The 24935-nt window shown below is 39.4% G+C and overlaps 1 protein-coding gene and 1 pseudogene across 1 annotated transcript; one reads left to right on the top strand and one right to left on the bottom strand.

Annotated features, from left to right (window-relative positions):
• Positions 1 to 3891: 3891 nt before the first annotated feature.
• LOC132095766 (uncharacterized) lies at positions 3892 to 11851 on the top strand (annotated as a pseudogene).
• A 4084-nt stretch (positions 11852 to 15935) lies between these two features.
• On the bottom strand, positions 15936 to 18599 carry LOC132095754 (fucolectin-1-like). The gene is made up of 3 exons (XM_059500862.1): positions 18428 to 18599; positions 16257 to 16536; positions 15936 to 16163 (listed from the first exon to the last, which is right to left on the bottom strand). Exons 1-3 carry the CDS (start codon positions 18597 to 18599, stop codon positions 16013 to 16015), a joined length of 603 nt encoding a protein of 200 aa, XP_059356845.1. The 3' UTR covers positions 15936 to 16012.
• Between the last annotated feature and the right edge of the window lie 6336 nt (positions 18600 to 24935).

Here is a 24935-nt window from a genome sequence, read left to right as displayed (position 1 = left end):
ATACACAAAAATGGGGCGTGGTCTTGTTGTGCTCCGACGGAGAAGAGGAAGAGCTGCGTTTGTGTTTGTGGCCATGAAACGCTGTTATTTTCAACTCTGAGTCCAATCACCTTTGTTTGGGCCGAAAATTATAATCCACATGTAAAACTATGTGCAGCACATTTTGCTGAGGACAGCTTCCTCAATCTCAACCAGTTTAATGCCGGATTCGCACAAAGATTATTCTTGAAAGATGGAGCAGTTCCCTCTTTGTCTGGAGAAGGCGTTGTTTATGGACCACAGCCGATAATTGTATTTTATTATTTAAGTTGGTGCATTTAACAGTTTCTGTAACTTATTACACAAAAGGGCAACGCTGTTTAGCTTTGTTAACTAGATGGTAGGGCTGTGAAAAAAAATTAATGCGATTTTCATGCGCATCTCGTTAGTAAAAATGCTCCTGTGATTATAAGTACATCTCCAGCACATGCTCCTGCACACTTGCTTCTCAAAACTAGCCCAATCGCGTTTCCAGAAGGGCAGCGTGTGCTCAGCTGCTGTCGAATCACAACACAGGAACCACTGGCACAATCAGAACTCATTATGTGTTTCTGAAGAAGGGACTTTATAGAACAAGGAAGTCATCAGCCCGTTTTTATGAAAGTGAAAACAGCGGTATACAGATAGGTGAATTGTGTGAAAAATACTTTGTTTTTTTACACGCGAAACATGAACACATGTTATATTGCACACTGTAAACACAATCAAAGCTTCAAAAAAGTGTGAAAAACGGGACCTTTAAGGCATAAAGATGCATTCAAAACAGGATGATTTGTTTTGTTTATTTTTTACCAGGAAGTTTCATCTCAGGACAGAAGCAGCGATCGGCAGTTTGCAGAGTCTGTCCTTTGTCTGATTCATCAGTGCTTTTTATATGAAAAGATAACCTAAATTTGTGGTTTCCTGTGATGTTCTAAATTAGTAAATTGTTAAATTTGGCTGATGTAAGTGTTTCACCATGTCATCTTGTTGACTGATATACATTTTTTAAGTTATATATAAACAATCATGACCAAAAATATTGTCACCCTTGGTAAATATGAACAAATATGGCTGTGAAAATGAATCTGCATTGTTAATCCTTTTGATCATTTTTTTTAAATCACAAAAAGCTAACCTTTCATTGGATAATAAGAATTTAAAATGAGGGGAAATATAGTTATGAAATAAATGTTTTTCTCAAATACATGTTGGACTCAATTAAGGACACCCCTAGAAATTCTTATGATTAAAATCTCTCTGAAGTATATTCCCATTCATATTCACAATTTTGAGCACTCCAGGGTTATTATGAACATGAAATTATCCAGCCATTGCTTCCTGTTTCACAGAAATATAAAGAGGAGGGAACACAAAAATGAATTCCCTTAATCATCCATCACAATGAGAAAAAATGTGCAGCAAAAGAGGATTGAGCTTCACAAACTAGTGAATTAGTGAAGTGGCTTTAAGAAAAGAGCTAGAGCAATGAGAATTCCCATTTCCACCATCAGGGCAATAATCAAGGGGTTCCAATCAATAGAACATTTTACGAAACAATGGCCAAAGACTCTTCACACCTGGAGACCTGCAGAAAAAAAGTTGAGTCTCAGAATTCTCCTAGCTCATCCAAAAACAAACTAAAGCACATTTAGTTTTCAGACACGACTGGAACTTCAAACGGGACTGGCTTCTATGATGAGATGAAACTAAAAAATGCGCTTTTTCAGCAGCAAACACTCAAGATGGGTTTGGTGAGCACAGAGATAAAAAATACCCCATGTGTGCAATGAAATATACTGCTGTATTTTTGATGCTGTGGGCCTATATTTCTGCTGGAGGTCCTGGACGTCTTGTTTAGACACATGGCATCTTTGATTATATCAAATACCAACAGATAAAAAATAAGTAAGTGACTGACTCTGTTAGAAATCTTATAAAGGGCCATGTTTAGATCCTCCAACCTTACAATAATCCAAACACAAACCTCAAAAATAACAAAAATGTGTCTACTGGGCACAAAACCATTCCAGTCCTCTGACCGGAACCCTACAGGAAATGAGAGGAGTGAACTGAAGAGGAGAAGCACCAACATGGAACTGGGAATGTAAAGGGTCTGGAGTCATTCTGGATGAACCCTTACGAAAAATAACCATGGTTTTATTATAGTAAAAGTGTAGTAAACCATGGTTTTTTGGCGTGTTGACTACCATTTGTATAACCACAGATTTACTACAAATACCATGGTTAAACTATGGTTAATTTAGCAAAACCATGGTTAATTTGTGGTTACCATGGTTTAACTATAGTAACCATGGTTTTTTGGTTTTATTTGTAGTAAAACCATGGTTAATTTTCATAAGGGAAGGAATGGTCTCTTATCTCTTGTCAGGTGTTCTCTAACCTCATCAGGAATCACGGAATCCAGTCATAAAAACAGAATTTACAGTTTAACGCGGAATATCACGGAATTTGTCAAATTTTGAATGAATTAATCAAAAGTAGGTCATTGCACTTACATCAAATCACGATATCGACCAGTACCTGTCAATATTAAGCTGAATTTAAATATCTATTTAAATATGAATCCTTCATGTTCTGTGTGTCTGTGTTAATGAATGGCGCAGAAGCGTGGCTTCGTTTATTAAACACACGAAAGCACGAGTGACGCTCACAGTGATTTCAGCATCTGCTGTCTCTTGAACACAAGAACAACATCTCCAGAACTGCACTAACAGTCACTTCATGAGCATCTGACCGTTCGATTTCAGTAAAACTAGCGTCATCACACACACGGAACTGTAAAGGAATTCACGGTATTTGCCAGAAATGTATTACTATTGTTAACATTTCATAGGGCCCTAAACATGTAATTTTTGTTAAACTTTTAATAAATTGTTGTTAAAACTTAAATATTATGATTTTAATTCATTAGACATGCTTTTTGATTAATACAATTTAAAAAAAAAATCCAAAAGCACATACATTTTCAAAAAGAAAGCATATTTCCTCTTCCGCTTACCATGGGTGTTGGGTCCCCACATCTTGATCCTCCACCCAAATTAATCCAACCCCTGGCCACATGAGCCAAGACCTGGCAGGCCATTTCCAGAGTGTCAGACTGGGTTTTGGGTTTAATAAAACAAGGTTACACTCAGTAACCCTCTAGCAAGTGTGGCCAGGGGACTGGTTCTTTTCTCTGGATCTAAAAGACACATAACATACTGTCACATCCAAATAGCCCCACATCACAGATGATTCTTGAGATTCACCTTCGAGGCAGTGGTATATCAATACATGGCTCTTCTATTCAGACTATATCTAGCACCTCCAATTTTCCACTCTTTGTACCGCTCTTTCTCCTCTGAGACAGATGGCAATCGCCTTTCTAAATTATCTCAATGACTGGCTTGTTTTAGCCCAGTCGGAGGACAAACTATTATCTCACAGATTCTTTCTCCCCAGACAATTTGAATGCCTGGGGCTCATGGCCAAATTTGCCAAGAGCACTCTGTCTCCCAGGCAACGGATATCGTTTCTGGGAGCAGTTTTCCACTCGGCCATCAAGCAGCTTGTGGCCTCTTTAAAAATAGTCTCTTGCCCAGTCAAGGCATTTCAGAAGACGCTAGGTCTTATGGTCTCCATGTCTCCAGTACTAAAGTTGGGCTTGCTTCATATGCGACCCCTTCAGTACTGACTGAAACCGTTAGTTCTGTCCCACGCCTGGCATCGCAAACGCCTTCATATCAAGGTGGACCAGGCCTGTGTGGCAGTTCTGAAACCTTGGAAAGACTCTCATTGAAAGGAATGGGGTGTGACCCTGGGCATGGTCTGCAGAAGGAAGGCAGTTTTGACAGATGCTTCCAAAATGCAATGGCAAACTGGCTTTCAGCCTTTGGTCGAAAGAAGAAGGACGGCTACACATCGGCTAGTCTGATCGGACAGCATGACGGTAGTGTGCTACATAAATCGCCAGAGAAGACTCTCCTTGAGGCGCCTCTTTACTCTGGCAGCGCATCATCTAAAACGGGCTCAGCACAACTTGAATTTTTTGAGAGCGACACATGTGCCAGGCAGGTTGAACCAAGGAGCAGTGTCCCTTCTGAATAGTGGATGCTCCACCCCCAAACAACTCAAATAATCTTGGAGAACTTTGGCAAGGCAAAGGTTGACCTCTTTGCTGCTCCATGCTGCTATGTTCACTAGAATATGATCTAGAGGTTTTCTCTTGATCATATTCTAGTGAACATAGCAGCATGGGGCACAGTCAGTCAATCAACATCACTTAATAACTTGAATGGCCAATATGCTCTGGATGGGAAAAACTATACCTGTACTCATACTTTGACACAATCTGACCCATGGTGGATGCTGGATCTGCTGAAGACATACAGCGTGAACAGAGTGACCATCACTAACAGATTTGACTGCTGCAACACCAGGATAAATGGGTCAGAGATTCGGATTGGAAACAACTCTTCAGATTTTTTCAGCAATCCAGTGTGAGTCTCTGTGATATATTTTCATATAGCCAACATAAAATCTGGCCAGTTGGTCAGTACATCACTTAAAATAATGTAAACCTGCAGTTAAGTGAGTCAGACGTTGATTCATTAAATGATTACTCTGACAGAATCAACACTTTCGATTCAATTACATGACTCATTTGTTTATGAATCTCACTACACTCAGACTCAAAACATGCTCATCTGCAATATGTCTATAGGACATTTCCTATCATATGTCAAATAGATGTTTAGAATATATCTTTATGATTTACAATGTATGTAAATCTGTATAAATCTTAAAGACATCTATCAGATTTGTTTGTTCACAGCAGATGCTTTCCAGATTAAGTGATTATTTAACAGACATCTTGCAGATGTATGTGTGCCATATGGAAAGAGCGTTGTCAAATAAAATGAATCACTCTTTGGTCTTTGTCCAGATGTACTGTAGTTTCTACAATTCCAGCAGGAGCTACCTACAGCTACTCGTGTGATGGGATGGAGGGACGTTATGTTACTATGAATATTCCTGGAACTTCAAAGATTCTTACTCTCTGTGAAGTGGGAGTCTATGTGATTTTTCCAGGTAGTTCAGAGCTACTTAACAATTTTGACTTTTAAGCTATTCTCATTTCATAAAAGTGTTTTTTAATGTGTAGTTCTAGTCAATGTCCATAGTCTTCAGAAATATACCCACACAGTGTTGAAAGCAAATGTCATTCTAAACTGGCCCAAATCCAAAAATACTACTGACCTTAATGTGTATCAGTCACTCCTCTCTTCCTTCTCTGCTAATGTCTTCACTGTTAAAAGGACATACTACCATAACAAAATTAACAATTCGTCTAACTCTTGGATGCTTTTTAAAACATTTTCTTTGCTCCTTTGTTCTTCTCCTCCCCCTACTGCATCAACTCTAATAACTGACGACTTAACCACGTTTTACATTTAAAAAATTAAATACATCATTGCACCACACAATCCACACCACAATCTTTCAAACACATCTCACCAGTAAACATACACTCATCCTTTCTAATCATCCTTCTACTTGTCCACTTGATCCCATTCCATCTCATCTCCTTCAAGCCATTTCTCCTGCAGTTGTGCCTACATTCACTCGTATCATCAACACATTCCTCCACACTGGTGTTTTTCCCTCATCATTTAGACAGGCTCGTATAACTCCACTACTTAAGAAACCTACCCTCAACCCATCTCTTTTAGAGAACTACAGACCAGTTTCCCTTCTTCCTTTCATTGCAAAAACACTTGAATGACTGTGTTCAACCAAGTCTCTGTCTTTCTCAGACAGAACAACCTCCTTGACAACAACCAATCTGGCTTCAGAAGTGGACATTCAACTGAGATTGTCTTGCTCTCATTTGTTGAAGCCCTAAGACTGGCAAGAGTGGAATCCAAACTTCACTACTTATTCTGCTTGATCTGTCCGCTGCTTTTGACACAGTTAATCACCAGATCCTCATATCAACCCTACTGGCAAAGGGCATCTCAGGAACCACACTTCAGTGGTTTGAGTCTTACCTATCAAATAGGTCCTTCAAAGTATCTTGGAGAGGTGAGGTATCCAAGTCACAACATCTAACTACTGGGGTGCCTCAGGGCTCAGTTCTTGGACCACTTCTCTTCTCTGTCTACATGGCATCATTAGGTTCTATCATTCAGAAACATGGCTTTTCATACCGCTGCTACACTGATGACACTCAACTCTACCTCTTATTCCATTCTGATGATCCGACAGTATCTGCTCGCATCTCAGCTTGTCTAACAGACATTTCTTGCTGAATGAGGGACCGTCACCTTCAACTCAACCCTGGCAAGACAGAACTGCTTGTGGTTCCAGCAAACTCATCGTTTCATCACAATTTCACCATCAAGTTAGGCACATCAATCATAACTCCTTCAAAAACAGCCTGTAGCCTTGGAGTTATGATTGATGATCAGCTGACTTTCTAAGACCACATTGCTAAAACTGTCCGATCCTGCAGATTTGCTTTATTCAACATCAAGAAGATCAGGCCATGTCTTTTTAGAACATGCTGCACAACTCCTTGTTCAAGCTCTTGTTCTGTCCAGGCTGGACTATTGCAATGCAGGTCTTAGCAGGTCTTCCAGCCAGTTTCTATCAAACCTTTACAATTTTATTCAGAACACGGCAGCAAGATTAATTTTTAACGAGCCAAAAAGAATACACATCACACCTATGTTTATCAATTAGCACTGGCTTCCAATAGCTGCTCGCATAAAATTCAAGGCATTGATGTTTGCCTACAAAACTACCACTGGCTCTGCACCCATTTACCTAAATTTGTTACTTCAGACTTATGTGCCCTCTAGAAGCTTGCGTTGTGCAAGTGAACGTCGCTTGATTTTGCAATCCCAAAGAAGCACAAAGTCACTTTTACGGACTTTTAAATTAAATGTTCCCTCTTGGTGGTGTAATGAACCAGAACTCGACATGGGATCCATAATGCAGGCTTTATTATAAAGACTTGTAGTCGTACAGGCAATGGTCGGAACCGGCAATATCAACAGCATGGGCAGAACAGAGAATCAAAATCCAATAACAAGCAAGGGGTCGGTAGGCAGGCAGCAAAGGTACGTAAGAGATTTTTTTTTTTATTAAGGACCATGTACAATTTCTAACATAAATGTTGCCATTTTATGCATTGTACCAGAGTTAGCCGCAGGCTAATTTACATCTGCAGTCCATACAAATAACACTCCCCCACCTCCAATACAAAAGAGAAAAAAAATAAAAATAAATAAAATATGAAAAACACACACACAAAAAAACACAATTTGACAGTAGCACATCAATGTAAGTGATTACAAATTTGATTGTTTTTCAGAGAAACTTTCAGTTCGGATTTAAAACTCTTAATGGAACTGCAGCTTTTTGTAACATCTGTGCATTCCACTGTGTGGTTGCTTTAAAAGAAAAAGCAGATTGTTTAAAAGTCGAGCGGCAATAAGGTATGTTACAGTCAAAAATAGACGCTATTCTAGTAGATTTGACAGAAATCGCAGAACGAGTGTGAACATAAACCAATAAGCATGCAGGGGCCAGGCCATGTAGAATCTTATACACTAGAGTCAAGTTAGAAAAGAGTATAAAGTTTTCAAAACTCAATAGATTGTGTTTCTCTAGAATCTTACAATAGTGGTATCGAAATGGCTTTTTATCAAAGATTTTTAAAGCTTGCTTATATACTGATTCTAGAGGTCTAATGGCAGATTCGCTGGCCTGTCCCCAACAGGTTACACAATATGAAATATGTGAAAAAATTAAAGCATGCATAAACACTTTAGCTACATCCATTGGGAGGGATGATCTAATCTGTCTGAAGTTTGCTAAATTATATTTTATAGTTTTTTTCATTTTCTTGATATGTTTCTTAAAGTTAAGATTCAAATCTAAAATTATACCAAGGTATTTAAAGTCGGTAACTATATCAATTAATTAATTTTTAATAAAAATGTCTGCAGTTTGAATCTGTCGCTTATTTTTATAAAAGAACATACCTTTTGTTTTGTTAATATTTAATGTAAGACAGGATTCTTCAAGCCACTCAACAACGCCTTGCATGGCACAAGTTAATTTATCAGCCGCTAGTTGAGCATTTTTTGCATGTGTGTACAACACAGTGTCATCGGCATATAATTGTATATCAACACCGTGACAATACTGTGGAAGATCATTAATATAAAGACTAAAGAGTAAAGGACCTAATACAGATCCTTGAGGCACACCAGTTGTGTTTTTCATATAACTCGAGCGTGCATCTTTAATTCTAACACACTGCATTCTATTTGATAAGTACGATGAGAGCCAGAGTTTGTGCTGAAAAGTTAAAAGTAGAAAGCTTTGAAATAAGGACCTCATGATTTACTGTATCAAAGGCTTTGCGCAAGTCCAAGAATACAGCAGCAACAACTCCTCCCTTATCAAGCTGTGTTCTTACTTTTTCTGTGAAGTGCAAAACGGCTGTTTCGGTGCAATAGCTCTTCCTGAAGCCAAATTGCATAGGATTTAAACCAGGGTTACAGTTATCTAGATGCGTTGTCAGCTGTTCTTTGATAATTTTCTCCATTACCTTGGATAATACTGGTAATATACTTATTGGTCTATAGTTACTTGCTTCATAGTGGTCTCCAGATTTAAAGATAGGTGAGATGACTGCATGCTTCCAGTTCTCAGGAAAGCAGCTGTTCGTAATTGAAAGATTAATTAAATGTCTAATTGGGGTGGTTAAAGTCTCTGAATGTTTCTTAACTAACATACTATCCATGTTAAAAGCATCTGTACTTTTAGAATTCTTTAAAGAAGCAATGATCTTTTTAACTTGTCCTTCATTTGTTGTCATAAAATTAAAACCCTGTCCTTTATTAATATGTATAGTAGTAACGCTTTTTTTTAATGATTTCTTAACTCATGTAATGACTCAATAAAAAAGGAATTAATGATAGAAGCAATCTCCACATTTTCTTCAATTTTCTTATCCTGAAATCTGAGCTGTATATCTCTTGTATGAAGTTGTTCTCGCCCTATGAGATTATTAATATTTTTCCAGGTTTCTTTACTATTACCTTTACTCTTATTTATTACTTGAAGATAAAAGCGTGATTTGGCTAATCTCAATTCCTTAACCACTTTATTCCTCAGTCCTTTATAAATTAAAATATATATATCTATTTTAGACTTATTAGCTTTTTTTAAGGCTGCGTCTCTACACTTCATCATTCGCCACAAGTTGTCACTAAACCAAGGTAGATTGACTCTCTTTCTGGGTTTTCTCTTGACCTTCACAATAAAATTCCTTCTAACAAATTCCTTCTATTTTTTGTTGTAAATAAATCACAACCATGATTCACATCTTCTATTGACAGAATATCATCCCAAACCAAACCATCGATCTCACTGTCAAATGCAGGTTGTTTACTTTTAGGTACATGACACATAATGTCTGTGTGATATGATGTTAAATTCTTAAATCGGTTTTTAATTAATTTCCTTGCTACAAGCGTCAAATTATGATCAGATAGCCCAGTGATCAGATTGTAGCTTTCTGTTATCCTCTCTGGTCTACTAGAGAAGACAAGATCCAACACTGTACTTGTTTTTTATGCAATTCTAGTTGGGCCTTTGATCAACTGTTTTAAGTTATATTTTTCTGTAATTGTTTTAAGTTTTCTCCTCTTCCCCTTGTCTGCCCAGTTTAAGTTAAAATCACCCATAAGAATAAGCTCTTTATTAAGATTACACTCTTTTAACATATCAATGAGTTGATCATAAAAAGTGTGATGGAGGTCTATAGAATCCTATTAGAGTAAAAGACATTTGTTGGGACAATACGACTTTTAAAGCAACGTATTCCAATGTATCTGCTGCTTTAAAAAGAATGCGCTCACATTTATAATGTTTAACGGTAGACCCACTACATGATGTGTCTGCCAAAAAGTGTGTTTTGCCACGCGATAGGTGGCCTTTCTGATGTAATAAGAGGTGCGGGTCGGCACCCTTATGAAAATTAACCATGGTTTTTACTACCAATAAAACCAAAAAACCATGGTTACTATAGTTAAACCATGGTAACCACAAATTAACCATGGTTTTGCTAAATTAACCATAGTTTAACCATGGTATTTGTAGTAAATCTGTGGTTATACAAATGGTAGTCAACACGCCAAAAAACCATGGGTTACTACAGTTTTACTATAATAAAACCATGGTTATTTTTCGTAAGGGCAACCCCTGCCACACAACATCTCCGCACGCAGCACTTCCGCAACGCCGCCGCCGCCATCTCCGATCTCATCAGGTCAGATAACAGACAAGATCGGTGACAGAAAATCAAACACGGGTAGTAACGCTCAGAAATGACAGACACATCAAATCAAGAATTCGCGTTTGAACTATGGTGGTAGTCCAGCTTATATACACAGTCTTTGATGATGATCACCTGTGCAGGTGATCAGAGTCCAAGGACGGGGCTTATGGGAAGTGTAGTGTCATCAGTGTAAGTGAATGAATGGATGCGTGTGTGTCAGTATTCAGGTGAGGGTGCCCTCCGCTGGCCAACAGAGGGAACCAAGGGGTTCGTCTCCATGACAGGTGGAATGACCTCCCCAACTCAATCCGAGCAGCTGAGTCCTTAGCCATCTTCAAAAATTGGTTTAAAACACATCTCTTCCATCTTTATTTGACCCTCTAACTTTAACACTCACTATTCTAATTCTATTAAGAGAACATCTAACTGCCTTTCTAATCTTTATGTATTCTATTTTCTTTTCATTCATTATGCAATTTGTGTGTGTTTGTGTATGTGTATATTTATATATATATATATATATATATATATATATATATATATATATATATATATGTTTGTGAGTGTGTGTGTGTATGTGTTTGTGTGTGTGTGTGTGTGTGTGTGTGTGTAAAGACCTCTAACACTAGCTTGCTCTATTCTTTTTTATTCTGTTTTCTTTTTATTTATTATATCATTTAAAAGCCCATGCTACGTGTACTGTGTTATCTAACTGAGACTTGTTATAGCACTTATATATCATTGCTCCTTTTGTTGTTTTTGATTGCCTCCACTGTCCTCATTTGTAAGTCGCTTTGGATAAAAGCGTCTGCTAAATAACTAAATGTAAATGTAATAAATGTAAATGTAAGTAAGCCTCCTGAAACACTTTCAAATATAACATTTGCTGACTAAAACTATTTCTTGACATTGTGACATCTTCCGGATAATTTGGCAGCTGGAAGAAACGTCACACAGTCATAAATTTATGGCCTCTGGTCTGCTGAACATGCCATTGATTTCAATCCATAATTAACAAAATCATTGTCAGCATGTTCCTCAACCAAATTTCAGACTAACCCCTGGTGGAGGGTGGATCTGAGTTCTGTGTACAGAGTAAGTAGCGTCGTAATTACAAACAGATCAGAATGCTGTCCTGAACAAATAAATTGAGCGGAGATTCGCATCGGAAACTCTCTGGAGAACAACGGCAACAACAATCCCATGTGAGATCGATCCTCTTTCGGTGGCTTAATATCCATAAAAATCCCTGAAAACACACATAAAGAAAGACTAGAAGTCTAAATTATGTTTTCTCTGATTCTCTTTAGATTCGCTGTGATTTCTAGCATTCCAGCTGGTGTTTCCTCCACCTACATTTGTAACAATATGGAGGGTCGATACGTGAATCTGATCATTTCTGGAGATTCAAGGTTTCTTACTCTGTGTGAGGTGGAGGTCTATGGAGAAGATGTGATCAAACACAGAAAATAAAGCTATAAATGAATGAACTTATTTTGGGCTGTTGATTCCAAAACTAGTGTCTGTTTTGCTTGAGCTTCTCACAAGATATGATGCTTTTTGTAGCATTTTTGCTTTTGAAAACCGTTTGCAAGGTGAAGAAGTCTTGTATTCTGTCTTAATCAGCAGAAAATTGCACAAACACATGACTCATGTCTGAATCTGAGCCACATTACAACCATTTGTTCAATTCTCAACCCATTTTCACGTATGTGACATTATTTTATACCTAATCCTGATTTCAATTATTGCCAGTGACGAAAATGCAAACATGAGCCAGATTTTTTCTGCTATATCTGTACATTAACAAAGTTTATGAAAAACATATTTATTCACTTATATATGTTTATAAAAAGTAAAATGGTTTTCAGACTAAGTTTAATAATACATACATCCTAAATACTTTTGTCATTAAAACCAAAATTTTGACATTTGACTTTTGTTATTTTGATAAGTGCATTAAAGCTGATACACAAATATAATTTGAATTTAAATCCTCATCATTTGATAAAAAAACGTGATGGAAGTTTTTGTTTATATTTTTAAACTCACTATAATCAAATCATTTGCAAATCAGTTGAACTCCAAGATGCAGGGATGTAATTGATTAATTGTTTTTAAAATGCAACATTTCTAAGGTTTCATGCTCTTCACTACATAGAAAGCATTTGTGTTCAACACTAAACCATATCCATCCTTACTGGAAGTGAAACTGTATTTAATATCCTCTCTGGGTCATATTTTGTTTTACTTTGTTTACTTTTGTTTATGATTTCTGAGGATAACTACACAGTCTGCACTTCAGTAACTGTCTGGTTCAGCTCAGCTTCTAAATCGGACCTCAGAAGACTACAGAGGGTAGTCCGGACTGCTGAGCGAATCATCGGTTCAACCCTCCCATCTATTCAAGAACTGTACTTATCCAGAGTGAGCAAAAGGGCTGTTAAAATCACTCTGGACTCCTCACATCCAGCACACTCCCTCTTTGAACTGTTGCCATCTGGTCGACGCTACAGAGCACTGAGCACCAGAACGACCAGACACAAGAACAGTTTCTTCCCTCAGGCAATCCATCTTATGAACAGCTGATACACACTGAACACACTGAACACACTACACTTTATATTTATATACACATACACTTAATTTATCTAACACACATACTTAGTATACACTTAAATTTTGCACATAATATACATGTACATACATAACTGCATTTTTGTAATATACCTGCCTACAATTGTCAATTTGTATATTGTCATTCCTTGTCTACTTATTTGTATTTTTTGTATTTTTATATTCTTTTATTATGTGTTTTATGTTCTGTCGCTGTCATTCTGTTGTACTGCGGAACTTCTGTCACGAAAACAAATTCCTCGTATGTGTAAACATACCTGGCAATAAAGCTCATTCTGATTCTGATTCTGATTCAGTCTCTTCATGTTGCACCCATTAATCAATCTTAAATGACAGATGCATTTGCACTAAATTCTGTAGATTATTGTAGACAATGTCAAAGGTTATTTGATTTCATGTCAAAAACAAAGGATGCAATGATAAGATCATATATTTTGGTATTCTAAAGATGCATGTTTACTTTATCAGTTGCATTTTATTATTTGCTGTTCCCTTCTGTCTATATTTGTTCACTCTCATATGCTTGTTAAGTGAAAGTGAAGTGAAAGTGACATTCAGCCAAGTATGGTGACCCATACTCAGAATTTGTGCTCTTCATTTAACCCATCCGAAGTGCACACACACAGAGCAGTGAACACACACACACACACACACACACACACACACACACACACACACACACACACACACACACACACAGAGCAGTGGGCAGCCATTTATACTGCGGCACCCAGGGAGCAGTTGGGGGTTCGATGCCTTGCTCAAGGGCACCTAAGTCGTGGTATTGAAGGTGGAGAGAGAACTGTACATGCACTCCCCCCACCCACAATTCCTGCCGGCCCGGGACTCGAACTCACAACCCTTCGATTGTGAGTCCGATTCGCTAACCATTAGGCCACGACTTCCCCATTAAGTTCCTTTACTGAAGAAAACAAAAGGAATGTTGATTTTGAAGTAAAAGTATTAAAATGAGTATGTATAGATTACAAATGAAATGGAAAGGTATGTCTATTTAATATAATTAATCATTTTATTTATAGCTCAGTGTGCTTGAAGAAAGAGATGATGGGCAAAACTCTCATCAGATCACCTTCATATTTCATTTACAACATTCACTTGAAATTGCTTCAAAGTATTTTGGGAGATGCGAGCTCCAGGGCGTCGGTGGCTGTTCAGTGTTTTTTTTTGTTTGTTTGTTTTTTTTTTATGACATTATTCCTCCATTAGATGGCGACAAGACACTGTTTTTCTGAGTCAGAAGTAAAAACTTTTATATTGAAATAGACTGAAACAGGGTTGTAAACAAGGAAATAGTTTTTACATTCAACAAAACATTGTAAGATACAGCAAATAAATGCACTGAGCAGCGCTGTCATCGGAAATGACCCTTAACAGATTAAAGGACAGTACAACAATGATATAGCTTTCCTCAGTGGACATTTAAACTAATGTTTTATTGTGAAGATGAGATTGAGCAGAAGATTGAATTAAATTTAACACACCCTCAAAGCAATCTAAGATATAACCACCATTTGGGGCAATAATGCTATTTTTCCTGTTATTATATTGTCATATCAACCAAATGTATGGGTCCATAACTTAAAATGCTACAGTAAAAATGTATGAAAATGTTTGTGTTTACAATCAAGTGCACTTTGAATATGACCTCAGTGAATCTTTTAATGCACCCTCAATATAAAGCAATCAATTGAGCCAATAATGCAATTTCTCCTGTTATTTTATTCACATATCAGCCTGATTTATGTCCACAACTTACAAATGCTACAGTAAAAATTCCATGGTAACAGTAAATGGCCCTGGGAATAAGACCCTAGTGAAACATTCAACGCACCCTCAAGGACTCCTGAGATATAGTGCGTCCAACACAGCAATCATTGCAACTGTATTCTCACGTCAAATAGTTTGGTCCAAATGGTACAGTAAACATATATATATATATATATATATATATATATATATATATATATATATATATATATATATGTGTGTGTGTGTGTGTGTGTGTGTGTGTGTGTGTGTAGCCTATACATTTGTTGTGGTTGTTGTACACTGTATAAAAATCCCCCTTGAAAACTTAAAAAAAATTGTTGGAGATAACAACAATGCAATGGCTCATTCAGTTTAATTCACATTTATTTGTATAACACATTTCACAACACATATTGAGACATATTCAGCTTTACAGAAAATGCATGTTTTTCTCTTACAAAATCCTTTATAGACTTTATAGGAGCTTGTATCAGAAAGAGCAGTTGAAATCTAAATATAATTGATGTTATAATATTTACAAACACCAGATATGCATTCAAGCAAAATCTTTGTGCATTTTAAAGCAATGAAAATGTCATAATTTTGTGTCTGCAGTCCTTGCAGTGTAGCCATCATCTACTCACAGGTGCTGGGTCATATGGAGTCTTCACAGGAGGCTAGATGGAAAAATATATATATATAATAAATAAATAAATAAATTTACTCTCACAGTGAGTAAATTTGGGGGCATTTTAAAACAATGCATTTTGGGAGGGCATGGCAAGTCTTAACTTTTATAAAGAAAATATTTCTTTGGGCTTGATACTTTAGACTTTGCAACTTTAGGGATCTTATCTATTCACAAACAGCTTGTAACACTCCAAAGAGAAAAGAAAACTAGAAAACACATCATATGACCACTTTAAAATAGTAACATGAATAAGAAGGGCAGAAGCATCACATTTTTAAGCTGGAAGAAGTTGGATTCAGTCTCGTAGAATAAGAATACCAGAGTTTACCACAGTGTCAAAAATTCCCCACACTGATTTCACTGCATGTTAAAGTTGATCATGCAAATTCAACCAACAGAAAGATGCTGGGCTTGAAAGTGACATCATTGTGAGCTATGCTTCGTACATCACTATTGTGTTACATATGTTATTGACAATGGACCTATGTTTTTCCATGTGAAATTTCACTAATGTGACAGCAATCTAGAATGAGGTGTTAGAAATTACCTGCTCCATAAACCTCCACCTCACACAGCGTGAGATACTTCTTGATGTTGGGAATGTACATGTTCACATAACGACCTTCCATTCCACCGCAAGAGAAACTGACAGAACTGCCTGCTGGGAAAGATGAAGTGACACCACATCTACAGAGAGAAAGAGAGAAACCATGACACACTCAGCTGACCTGCTCAAATCCAGTTCTCCTGACACGTTCATAACTGTTTTCATAACTTCACCTGGGATTGTTGTTGCCGTTGTTTTCCAGAGAGTTTCCGATGCGGATCTCTGCTCCAGTCGTTTGCTCCGGACAGCAGTCGGCTCTGTTGGTGATGGTCACTTTGTAAATGGAGTAAGAATCCAGCAGGTCCAGCCTCCACCACGGGCTGAGATCGTTACCTGTGTGGGAGCAGCTTGAGCCTGGACCTGGAGCGTATCTGATGCCGTCGATGGCCTTTGCAGCTCCCCAGGTGTAAAATGTGCTCGACTGTACAGCCTTTCCTTTTAATGCCAAATTCTCTAAAAACATTTAAAGAGACAGAGGGTCAAGACTCAAATTTGTGAAGTTTCAGTACATTACATTTTGGGTTCAGATATGAAATTCCAATCCAAAACACTCAGTTCCATTTACTACTACATTAAAATCTGAGGTTAATATTTTAATGGATCTACACTTACTATGAACTTACTATGAGCAGTTGTACTTTATTAACCAACTATAACAAGGTTTTTTTTTTTTTTTGGTTAATGTTAATGGATTCATGTTAATTAATGGGACTTTAGTTACTACTTTTTACCTTCCAAGTTTTCTGAACTCCCCTGAATGGAAAAGACACCTGTTACAGAAACAAATTTCCATTGCTTTCTGAGATGTGGATCAATTTTATGTTGCATTTGATTCTTTAAATATTTTCATAAAGAATAGCTAAACAGCATCTATAATTGTACATCATTTGATTAATGTGTGTAATTTATACTCACCTAAAAGTAAGAACAGATAAGAGAGTCCCATCATCTTGTTTTATAAAGACCAATAACCAGATAAGTGTGATGGTCAGATATGACAAGGGTGTGATTTTCCCCTTCTGCTGTCTCTTCTACTATATATCCCTCTTTTTATTTGTGTTTCTCTTAGCAGCTCGAGTCTCCACCCTTAGGAAAATCTGGCTGGATGTTTGCTGAATATATTTCACACATCACAGGACCTCCAGAACTGCTTTTCTCAGAACACCTCTCAGGTCAAGTCTGATTTACTAAACAAAACTGGCAAAATCCCCCCAATTTTTTTTTTTTTTCAGTATTGGTTAAAATTAAGATAATTTCTTTAAAGAAATCATCTAAAAAAAAGTTGTATCAACATAATTAGATTTATACAGTTTCTTCTATAATTCTAGCAGTTCATACTGAATGAGAAAAACAATGTGGTAAAGTATCATCTTAATGAAAGCAATGGGATAAATAGTCTAGAAATACTTGTGTAATTAAGAAGATATTCAAAATAAGAATGCATGTTTAAAAAATGAGGAAAGTGTTTAATTTTATCATTGACAGCTTGACATGAACAGTATTTGTGTTTTTATTCCCATGTAATTCCAATTATATTAAACACACACACAGTTGTATTTCATGTTTTATGGAAAATCTGAGCTGTTTCCGTCATGGGGAGAAAAATAAAACTATATAATAACTTCATAAACAAACATATCACTAACTAAACCCAGGGACTCTAAGTAGCCTATGCCAAAGAAAAAGGAAACAAATGTTAGCAGTCTTCCCCAACTCCCAATCTGAAGCATAAAAATGACATTTACAATAAAGAAAACAGGGTGTGATATGTCTGAGGTACAGACGCGCGTTTTGTTAGGGCTCCTCTCCAAGGCCTCAACAGAGTTATTATTTATCCGTGTTTTTACTTAGTTTTATGCCATCAAAGGGTTTCTACTTTGCTATTTAATGTGAATCTCTGTCTCAATTCAATAATGCCGAAGTCAAATGCCTCCAAAGTAAAGAACTCTGACGACCAAGTATCAGGAGCTAACACTAAAGCTAGCTCACTTGTCATGGTGAAAAAAAAATACCAGATACCGTTTATGCTATATGCAAGGAGATACAGTATATAAAGAGATGTCCGAGTCAATTTTGCAGGGAGTTAACCCCACTTTGATGCTTTCAAACTCAACTTGCAGAAGCTTGAGACATCGGAGGCTGAGCTACAGGCTCATGTGGCTAATAAAGAGCTGGCTACGAACAACTATGAAGCACGGATGCAAGAGTTGGAAACCAAGTACTCAGAGCTGTCTTAGCAAAATAATCAGCTCTGTGCTAAAGTGTTGGATCTAGAAGCTCAGTTAAGAAGGTATAATATTAAGATCGTGCGGATACAAGAGTGCGAGGAGGAGGGTAAACTCACTGAATTTGTCTCCAGGCTGATCCCCCAACTGCTCAGAGAAGAGCATTTTCCTCGCCTGGTTTAAGTGGATCAAGCACATCGTTCTCTTCAGCCTAAACTGGTAGTTGGTGAGAAACTGTGCACAATCCTGGTGCGCTTTCACCACTTTCAAGAGAAGGAGCTGATTCTGCATCGCGGGACAGTGCAACCACTCGAATACAAGGGCAAAAGGGTCCTGATTTTTACTGATTATACCACTGAGCTGATGTCTCAACAGAATGCTTTTCAGGACATGATCCAAACCATGTGCAAAAAGGGAATGAAGTTCACGCTGCGGTACCCAGCGAGGCTGCAAATCCATTCACATGGAGGAGAGACACCTACAATACTTGAAGATCTGATGGAGGCAGCGCGATTCATGAAAAGGTGTGATATGAACTAAGGAAAGTTAACTCAATTATGTTCGAACATGTTAAGGGGCTAGGACATGCTATAAAGAGAGAAAAAGTATTTAGACACCTTAAATCATTATCGACAGATGTGATTTTTCTACAGGAGACTCATATTAAAGCAACTGAGCAGAAAAGGTTGCCTTGCAGTTGGATATCTCAAGTTTATCAATCACCATTCAATTCTAGGTACAAGTTTTAAATAACCTGCTTAATTGACGAAATTAGTGGATATTTGGTGAATTCAGCACCCTGTTGACGGAGATTATTTTTACTATTCAGATGTCCACAAGTCTTATAGAAGAATATATTACTTTCTGGTTGATTCTGAGTTAATTTCGCATGTTACTGATACCAGGTACCACAGCATATTGATCTCAGATCACAGCCCCCTTACCAAGTCCATCTCTCCCGAAGCTATCTTATTCTTGGCGTTTCAATCAATCTCTGCTTACTGACAGTAAATTTGTAGAATACATTACCATCAAACTGAAAGAGTCAACTCAATATAAGGAGCTGGAAACTTTTACCTTTGTTAATGATTGGGCATATAAATTAAGTAAAAATAGTTTCTCTTCCCAGATTCCTATATCTTTGCCAGAATCTCCCTGTTTTTCTTACCTCTGCTTTCTTATGTGAACTGGACTCTGTAATCCTCTCTTATGTTTGGAACTTTAAGACACATACAGGATCTCTAAAATGCATCTACAAAAATCCCAATCTGGAGGTTGTCTGGGTATGCCTGTATTTAAGCTTTATTATTATTATTGGGCCACCAATGTTAGGGCTTTAATGTATTGGGTGGAGGGGACTCTGACCAGTTTGACCCCTGATGTCCCACTGTGGGCACAAATGGAGACTGGCCTGGCTGTTGGCACTTCCTTAGCAGCCATGTTGTTCTCCAAGTTGGATAGGCCCACAACGAAATTTTGTGTTAAAGAATTCAGTAAAAATTTTAAATCAGGTGAGGAAAGTCTTTTCCAGAGACCTCTGTTCATATGCCAATTTGTTATAATCATTCTTTTTTACCCCCCTGGACTGATAGAACTTATTTGTCTGGAAGAAGAAGGGCTTAGAGTCCATCAATAATAAATTTAAAAGAAGATAAATTTGATTTGCCTCATGCACACTTCTTTCGTTATCTACAAATTAGGCATTATGTAAAATTTAAAACTTGTAATTTCGCTGAAAACTCCCTGAAAAGTGTGTGACATTTTTCTAGATCCTCCAGATTCTAGGCATCATATTTCCAAATGTATTTGTTTAATTGAAAGCTTTGTTGAAGCCTCCACTAAGAATTTTAAGCAGCTTGGGAGGAAGACCTGGGAGTCGAGCTCTCTGATGATATGTGGGACAAGCGTCTGGCCACAATACCGGACTGCTCAGTTAACAGCAGACACCAACTGATCCAGTTCAAGGTTGTTGATCACTTGCATTACACAAAAAAGTCAAACTGCACAAAATGTCCCCCTCTGTCTCACCAATGTGTGACCGGTGCAAGGTGGCAGAGGATACAACTTCTCATGCTTTCTGGTTTTACCCTTTATTGTCTGGGCTTTGGTGAGAAATATTTGACTGGTACTCCAAGGCTTACACTATGCATCTTCCACAAGATGCAGAACTTGCTATCTTTGGTTTTCACAGCGCACCTCCTGCATCCCAGGGACAATACAACAGTCTTTAACCCTAAGTATGATTGTGTCTTAGAGACTTGTGCTTAAGAACTGGAAGTCACCCTTACTCCCTTCCTTTTGAATGTGGATTATGGACATGGTCTCTGTTAATCAAATGGAAAGACTCAAATTCTTGATGACTTATTCCATTGAAATATGTTCCGCTGTCTGGGGTCCATTTCTGGGCCATTTGGACAAATCAACTGATCAACCAGCACCTAGTGGCTCCTCAGGTTGAAGCTGAACACCTTTCTGGGCACCTTGCAGGTTTTTACCACAGTACTACTTTTGTTTTTGTTTTTTTTCACTTGTGTAGTCCGAGACACTGTTGTTTAACCCTTAAAATAAAGTATATGTAAAAAAGAGGTGCCAGAAAACTGGCACAGAATCCCTACACTACTATTTACAATATTTACAAAGTACAAAAGAATAGTGGCACACTCGCCAGCTCACAACACTCAACAGAGAGAAAGAAATGGGGATTTTTTAAAAGTAGATGAATGGCTTTGGCAAAAACACAAAGAAAAATTAAGATATTAATCAGAGATATACACAACAGAATTCTAAACATGATATTGATAATAATATGAGACTCTAACACAACTACAACTGCTCTGCTCTCTCCTCTTCCACCTTGTTACATCCTGATATTTCAAAAGATGCTGGACTTCGGGTGATGAAAGTGTAGACAGCTGTAGAAAGTTGCCTTTTACTTTGTCCAATGATGAATTATACTGTATGTCGTAATATCTTCTGTATATAGACTTGATGTACAGTATGTTAACTATAGTAGCTCTAGATCAGGGGTGGCAAACTCAATTCCTGGAGGGCCGGAGCCCTTATTAAACTCACCTGGAATCAAGTCCTTCAGGCTTATTTGAAAACAACATGCTCTCTTTTTTGGAGCAGGGTTGTAACAAAACTCAGCAGGGCTCAGGCCCTCCAGGAATTGAGTTCGACACCCCTGCTCTAGATGAACCCACAGATCTTTAGTTCATGATTACCACTCCATCAGTCTGTTCGCTGATCATTTCCATGTTGTTTTGTGTGTATTTGAATGATCTCAGGCAGGATGTAAATCAGGAGCTCCACAGGAGTACATCATCTGCTCAAAGTTCAAGCAAAGAGCCGTCACTTCGCACAGATCTCAGACAGATCTCATTTTTGGCTGTTTTGCTGCAGACTCAGACATAAGCAACACTGTAAGCTATTATTGTTTGTCACAGTTTGCACAGTTTCAGGGAGAACGCAGGAGTCAATAATCCATTTAACAGTTTTTAATACAAACAAGCTGGAGAAATCCAGCAAAGGAAACTTTTCAGCAAGCTCACACAAAAAAACTAGTAACTAAGTAGACCAGACAACCAACTAAGGAACAGACAGGAACTAATAAAGACAGAATAATTACAAACTCAGATGAGATGAATAATCAATCAACCAAACAGGAACAGGATACATGACCAAAAAAGGAAAACAGAAACTAGGACAGAAGTACATTATTTTCCTTCACATGACTGATATCTTCTTTCGTGAGGTCAATCACCCAACTTTCAAAATATATTTAGGTCTAAATTAAAGATTTATGTGTTTAAATTACAGTTTGAGCCTTAACTAAGAAATGTATGTATGATGCATATTTTTTCAGCCATAAATAAAACAGTTTGTGGTTTTTTGTTTTTGTTTGTTTGTTTGCACTAAAAAAATGGCTAATTTATTTTAAAGGTCCCGTTTTTCGTGTTTTTTTTTTAAGCTTTGATTGTGTTTACAGTGTGCAATATAACATGTGTTCATGTTTCGCGTGTAAAAAAAAAAGTATTTTTCACACAATTAACTTATCTGTATACCGCTGTTTTCACTGTGATAAAAACGGGCTGATGACTTCCTTGTTCTATAAAGCCCCTCCTTCAGAAATACGTAACGAGTTCTGATTGTGCCAGCGGTTCCTGTGTTGTGATTCGACAGCAGCTGAGCGCACGTTACCCTCCTGGAAACACGATTGGACTAGTTTTGAGAAGCAACTGGGCAGGATTTGTTTTGAAAACCTGGCAACCCTGATCTGAACGCACATGCTGGAGATGTACTTATAATCACAGGAGCGTTTTTACTGACGAGATGCGCATGAAAATCGCATTCGTTTTTTTTGCACAGACCTAACATCTAGTTAACAAAGCTAAAAAGCGTTGCCCTTTGTGTAATAAGTTACAGAAACTGTTAAACGCACCAACTTAAATAATAAAATACAATTACCGGCTGTGGTCCATAAACAACCCCTTCTCCAGACAAAGAGGGAAATGCTCCATCTTTCAAGAATTATCTTTGCAAACCCCTTCCTTCAATAAGCCTACTCTGCTCTGATTGGTCAGCTGGCCATGTCACAGTGTCTGGGTTGTGTTCCCTGGGTTCCCACTAGGTGTCCTCAGTTCCCACGGTGTTTATCATATTAGAAGGACTCCGTCCCAGTAAGAACCAGCGGTATGTCTGCCTATGTCTCATCCCCAGCCACAGAGCGGGAGAGAGACGGTTTTGAGGGAACTCGCCTGGTGGTTTTCCGGGGGACCAGGGGAGGTCGACGAGGAGGGAGTGGTCGAGAGGAGACTCAGCATCACTCTCAACCATGGCCTCCCTTCGACCCGGGTCTCGTGTGGGATGGATCAGAGCCACCGTCTCACCATGGCGGACGGAGAGGGGAGAGGAAGCGCACGTCCGCCACGGTGGCGCCACTGCCCATGATTGCCGCGAGTCCAGCGCCACGGTGCAAAATGGCCAGCTCAGGGCCAACGCCCAAGAAGGCCGCTGACTCATTCTTGGATTATTTCGCTACCCTGTCCAAGATCCTAGAGATTCCCAAGACGGTTAACGTCATGGCTGCTGAGCCAGCGCCTCAGCACAAGATGGCCGCCAGCCCAGAGCCACAGCACAAGATGGCTGCCAGCCCAGAGCCACAGCACAAGATGGCTGCCAGCCCAGAGCCACAGCACAAGATCGCCGCCAGCCCAGCGCCACAGCACAAGATGGCCGCCAGCTTGGAGCCACAGCACAAGATGGCCGACTCAACGCCTGAGTCTCCAGACTAGGTGTCACCAACTCGCCATCATAGAGGGCGGAAGAGGGGGAGACAGGCGTCAACCATTCCTCAAAGCCCAGAGGACGTTCCCGAGGCGGTGCCCGATGCTGTTCCGGAGGCCAAGGCGGTGCCCGATGCTGTTCCGGAGGCCGAGGCGGTGCCCGATGCCGTTCCGGAGGTCGATGCTGTTCCGGAGGCCGAGGCGGTGCCCGATGCTGTTCCGGAGGCCGAGGTGGATGCCGTTCCGGAGGCCGATGCTGTTCCGGAGGCCGAAGCGATGCCCGATGCCGTTCCGGAGGCCGATGCTGTTCCGGAGGCCGAGGCGGTGCCCGATGCTGTTCCGGAGGCCGAGGCGGTGCCCGATGCTGTTCCAGAGGCCGAGGCGGTGCCCGATGCTGTTCCGGAGGCCGAAGCGGGGCCCGATGCCGAGGCAGTGCCCGATGCTGTTCCGGAGGCCGAGGCGGTGCCCGATGCCGTTCCGGAGGCCGAGGCGGTGCCCGATGCCGAAGCGGTGCCCGTTCCCGATGCGGAACGGTTGTGGTGGTACACGGTTGTGGTGGTCTTCCGCTCCGCCCTGGGGGACTCTGGCGTCGACCACGAGGACGTGGTGGTCCTCTGCTCCGCCCTGGGGGGCTTCTGCTCTGACCACACGGACATGGTGGTCTTCTGCTCCGCCCTGGGGGACGCTTGCCCTGACTACACGGTTGTGGTGGTCTTCCGCTCCGCCCTGGAGGACTCTGGCCTTGACCACAAGGGTGTGGTGGTCGTCTGCTCCGCCCTGGGGGGCTTCATGTTGTTTTTTCCTTTTGTTTTTGTGTTAATGTCTGTCCCTGTTCCTTTCTGTTAGTCTGGCCCTCCGGTCCTCCTCCCTCCTGGTCTTTCTGTGTTGTGTTTACATTCTGGTGCCTGTTCCCCATGTTTTTCTTTTCTGGCCCTCCGTCCCTCCCCCTGAGCCTCCACCTGTCCGCCTCCCTCCTGGTCTCTGTTTTGTGTCTGTCTTGGAGCGTCTGGGAGCCGCTCCGTAGAAGGGGGGTACTGTCACAGTGTCTGGGTTGTGTTCCCTGGGTTCCCACTAGGTGTCCTCAGTTCCCACGGTGTTTATCATATTATCACTTCCTGTCTCCTTATTTGGTCACCTTCCTCCTTGTTTAGTTAATTGATTGTGCCTCACCTGTCTCCTGTTTCCCCATTATCCTTTTGTGTATTTATACCTGGTCTGTCTGAGTCTTAGTCACGGAGTCCTTGTTTAATGTGATGTTAATTCATGTCCGTCATCTTGTCGTGCTCTTGCCTTGTGTCCTTGTTTGTTTATGTTTGGTTTGGTTTAGTTTGGTATCGACCTC

The sequence above is a fragment of the Carassius carassius genome, chromosome 2 (assembly GCF_963082965.1).
Source record: "Carassius carassius chromosome 2, fCarCar2.1, whole genome shotgun sequence".
Classification (NCBI taxonomy): Eukaryota; Metazoa; Chordata; class Actinopteri; order Cypriniformes; family Cyprinidae; genus Carassius; species Carassius carassius.
This window is presented reverse-complemented; position numbering and strand designations above follow the sequence as displayed.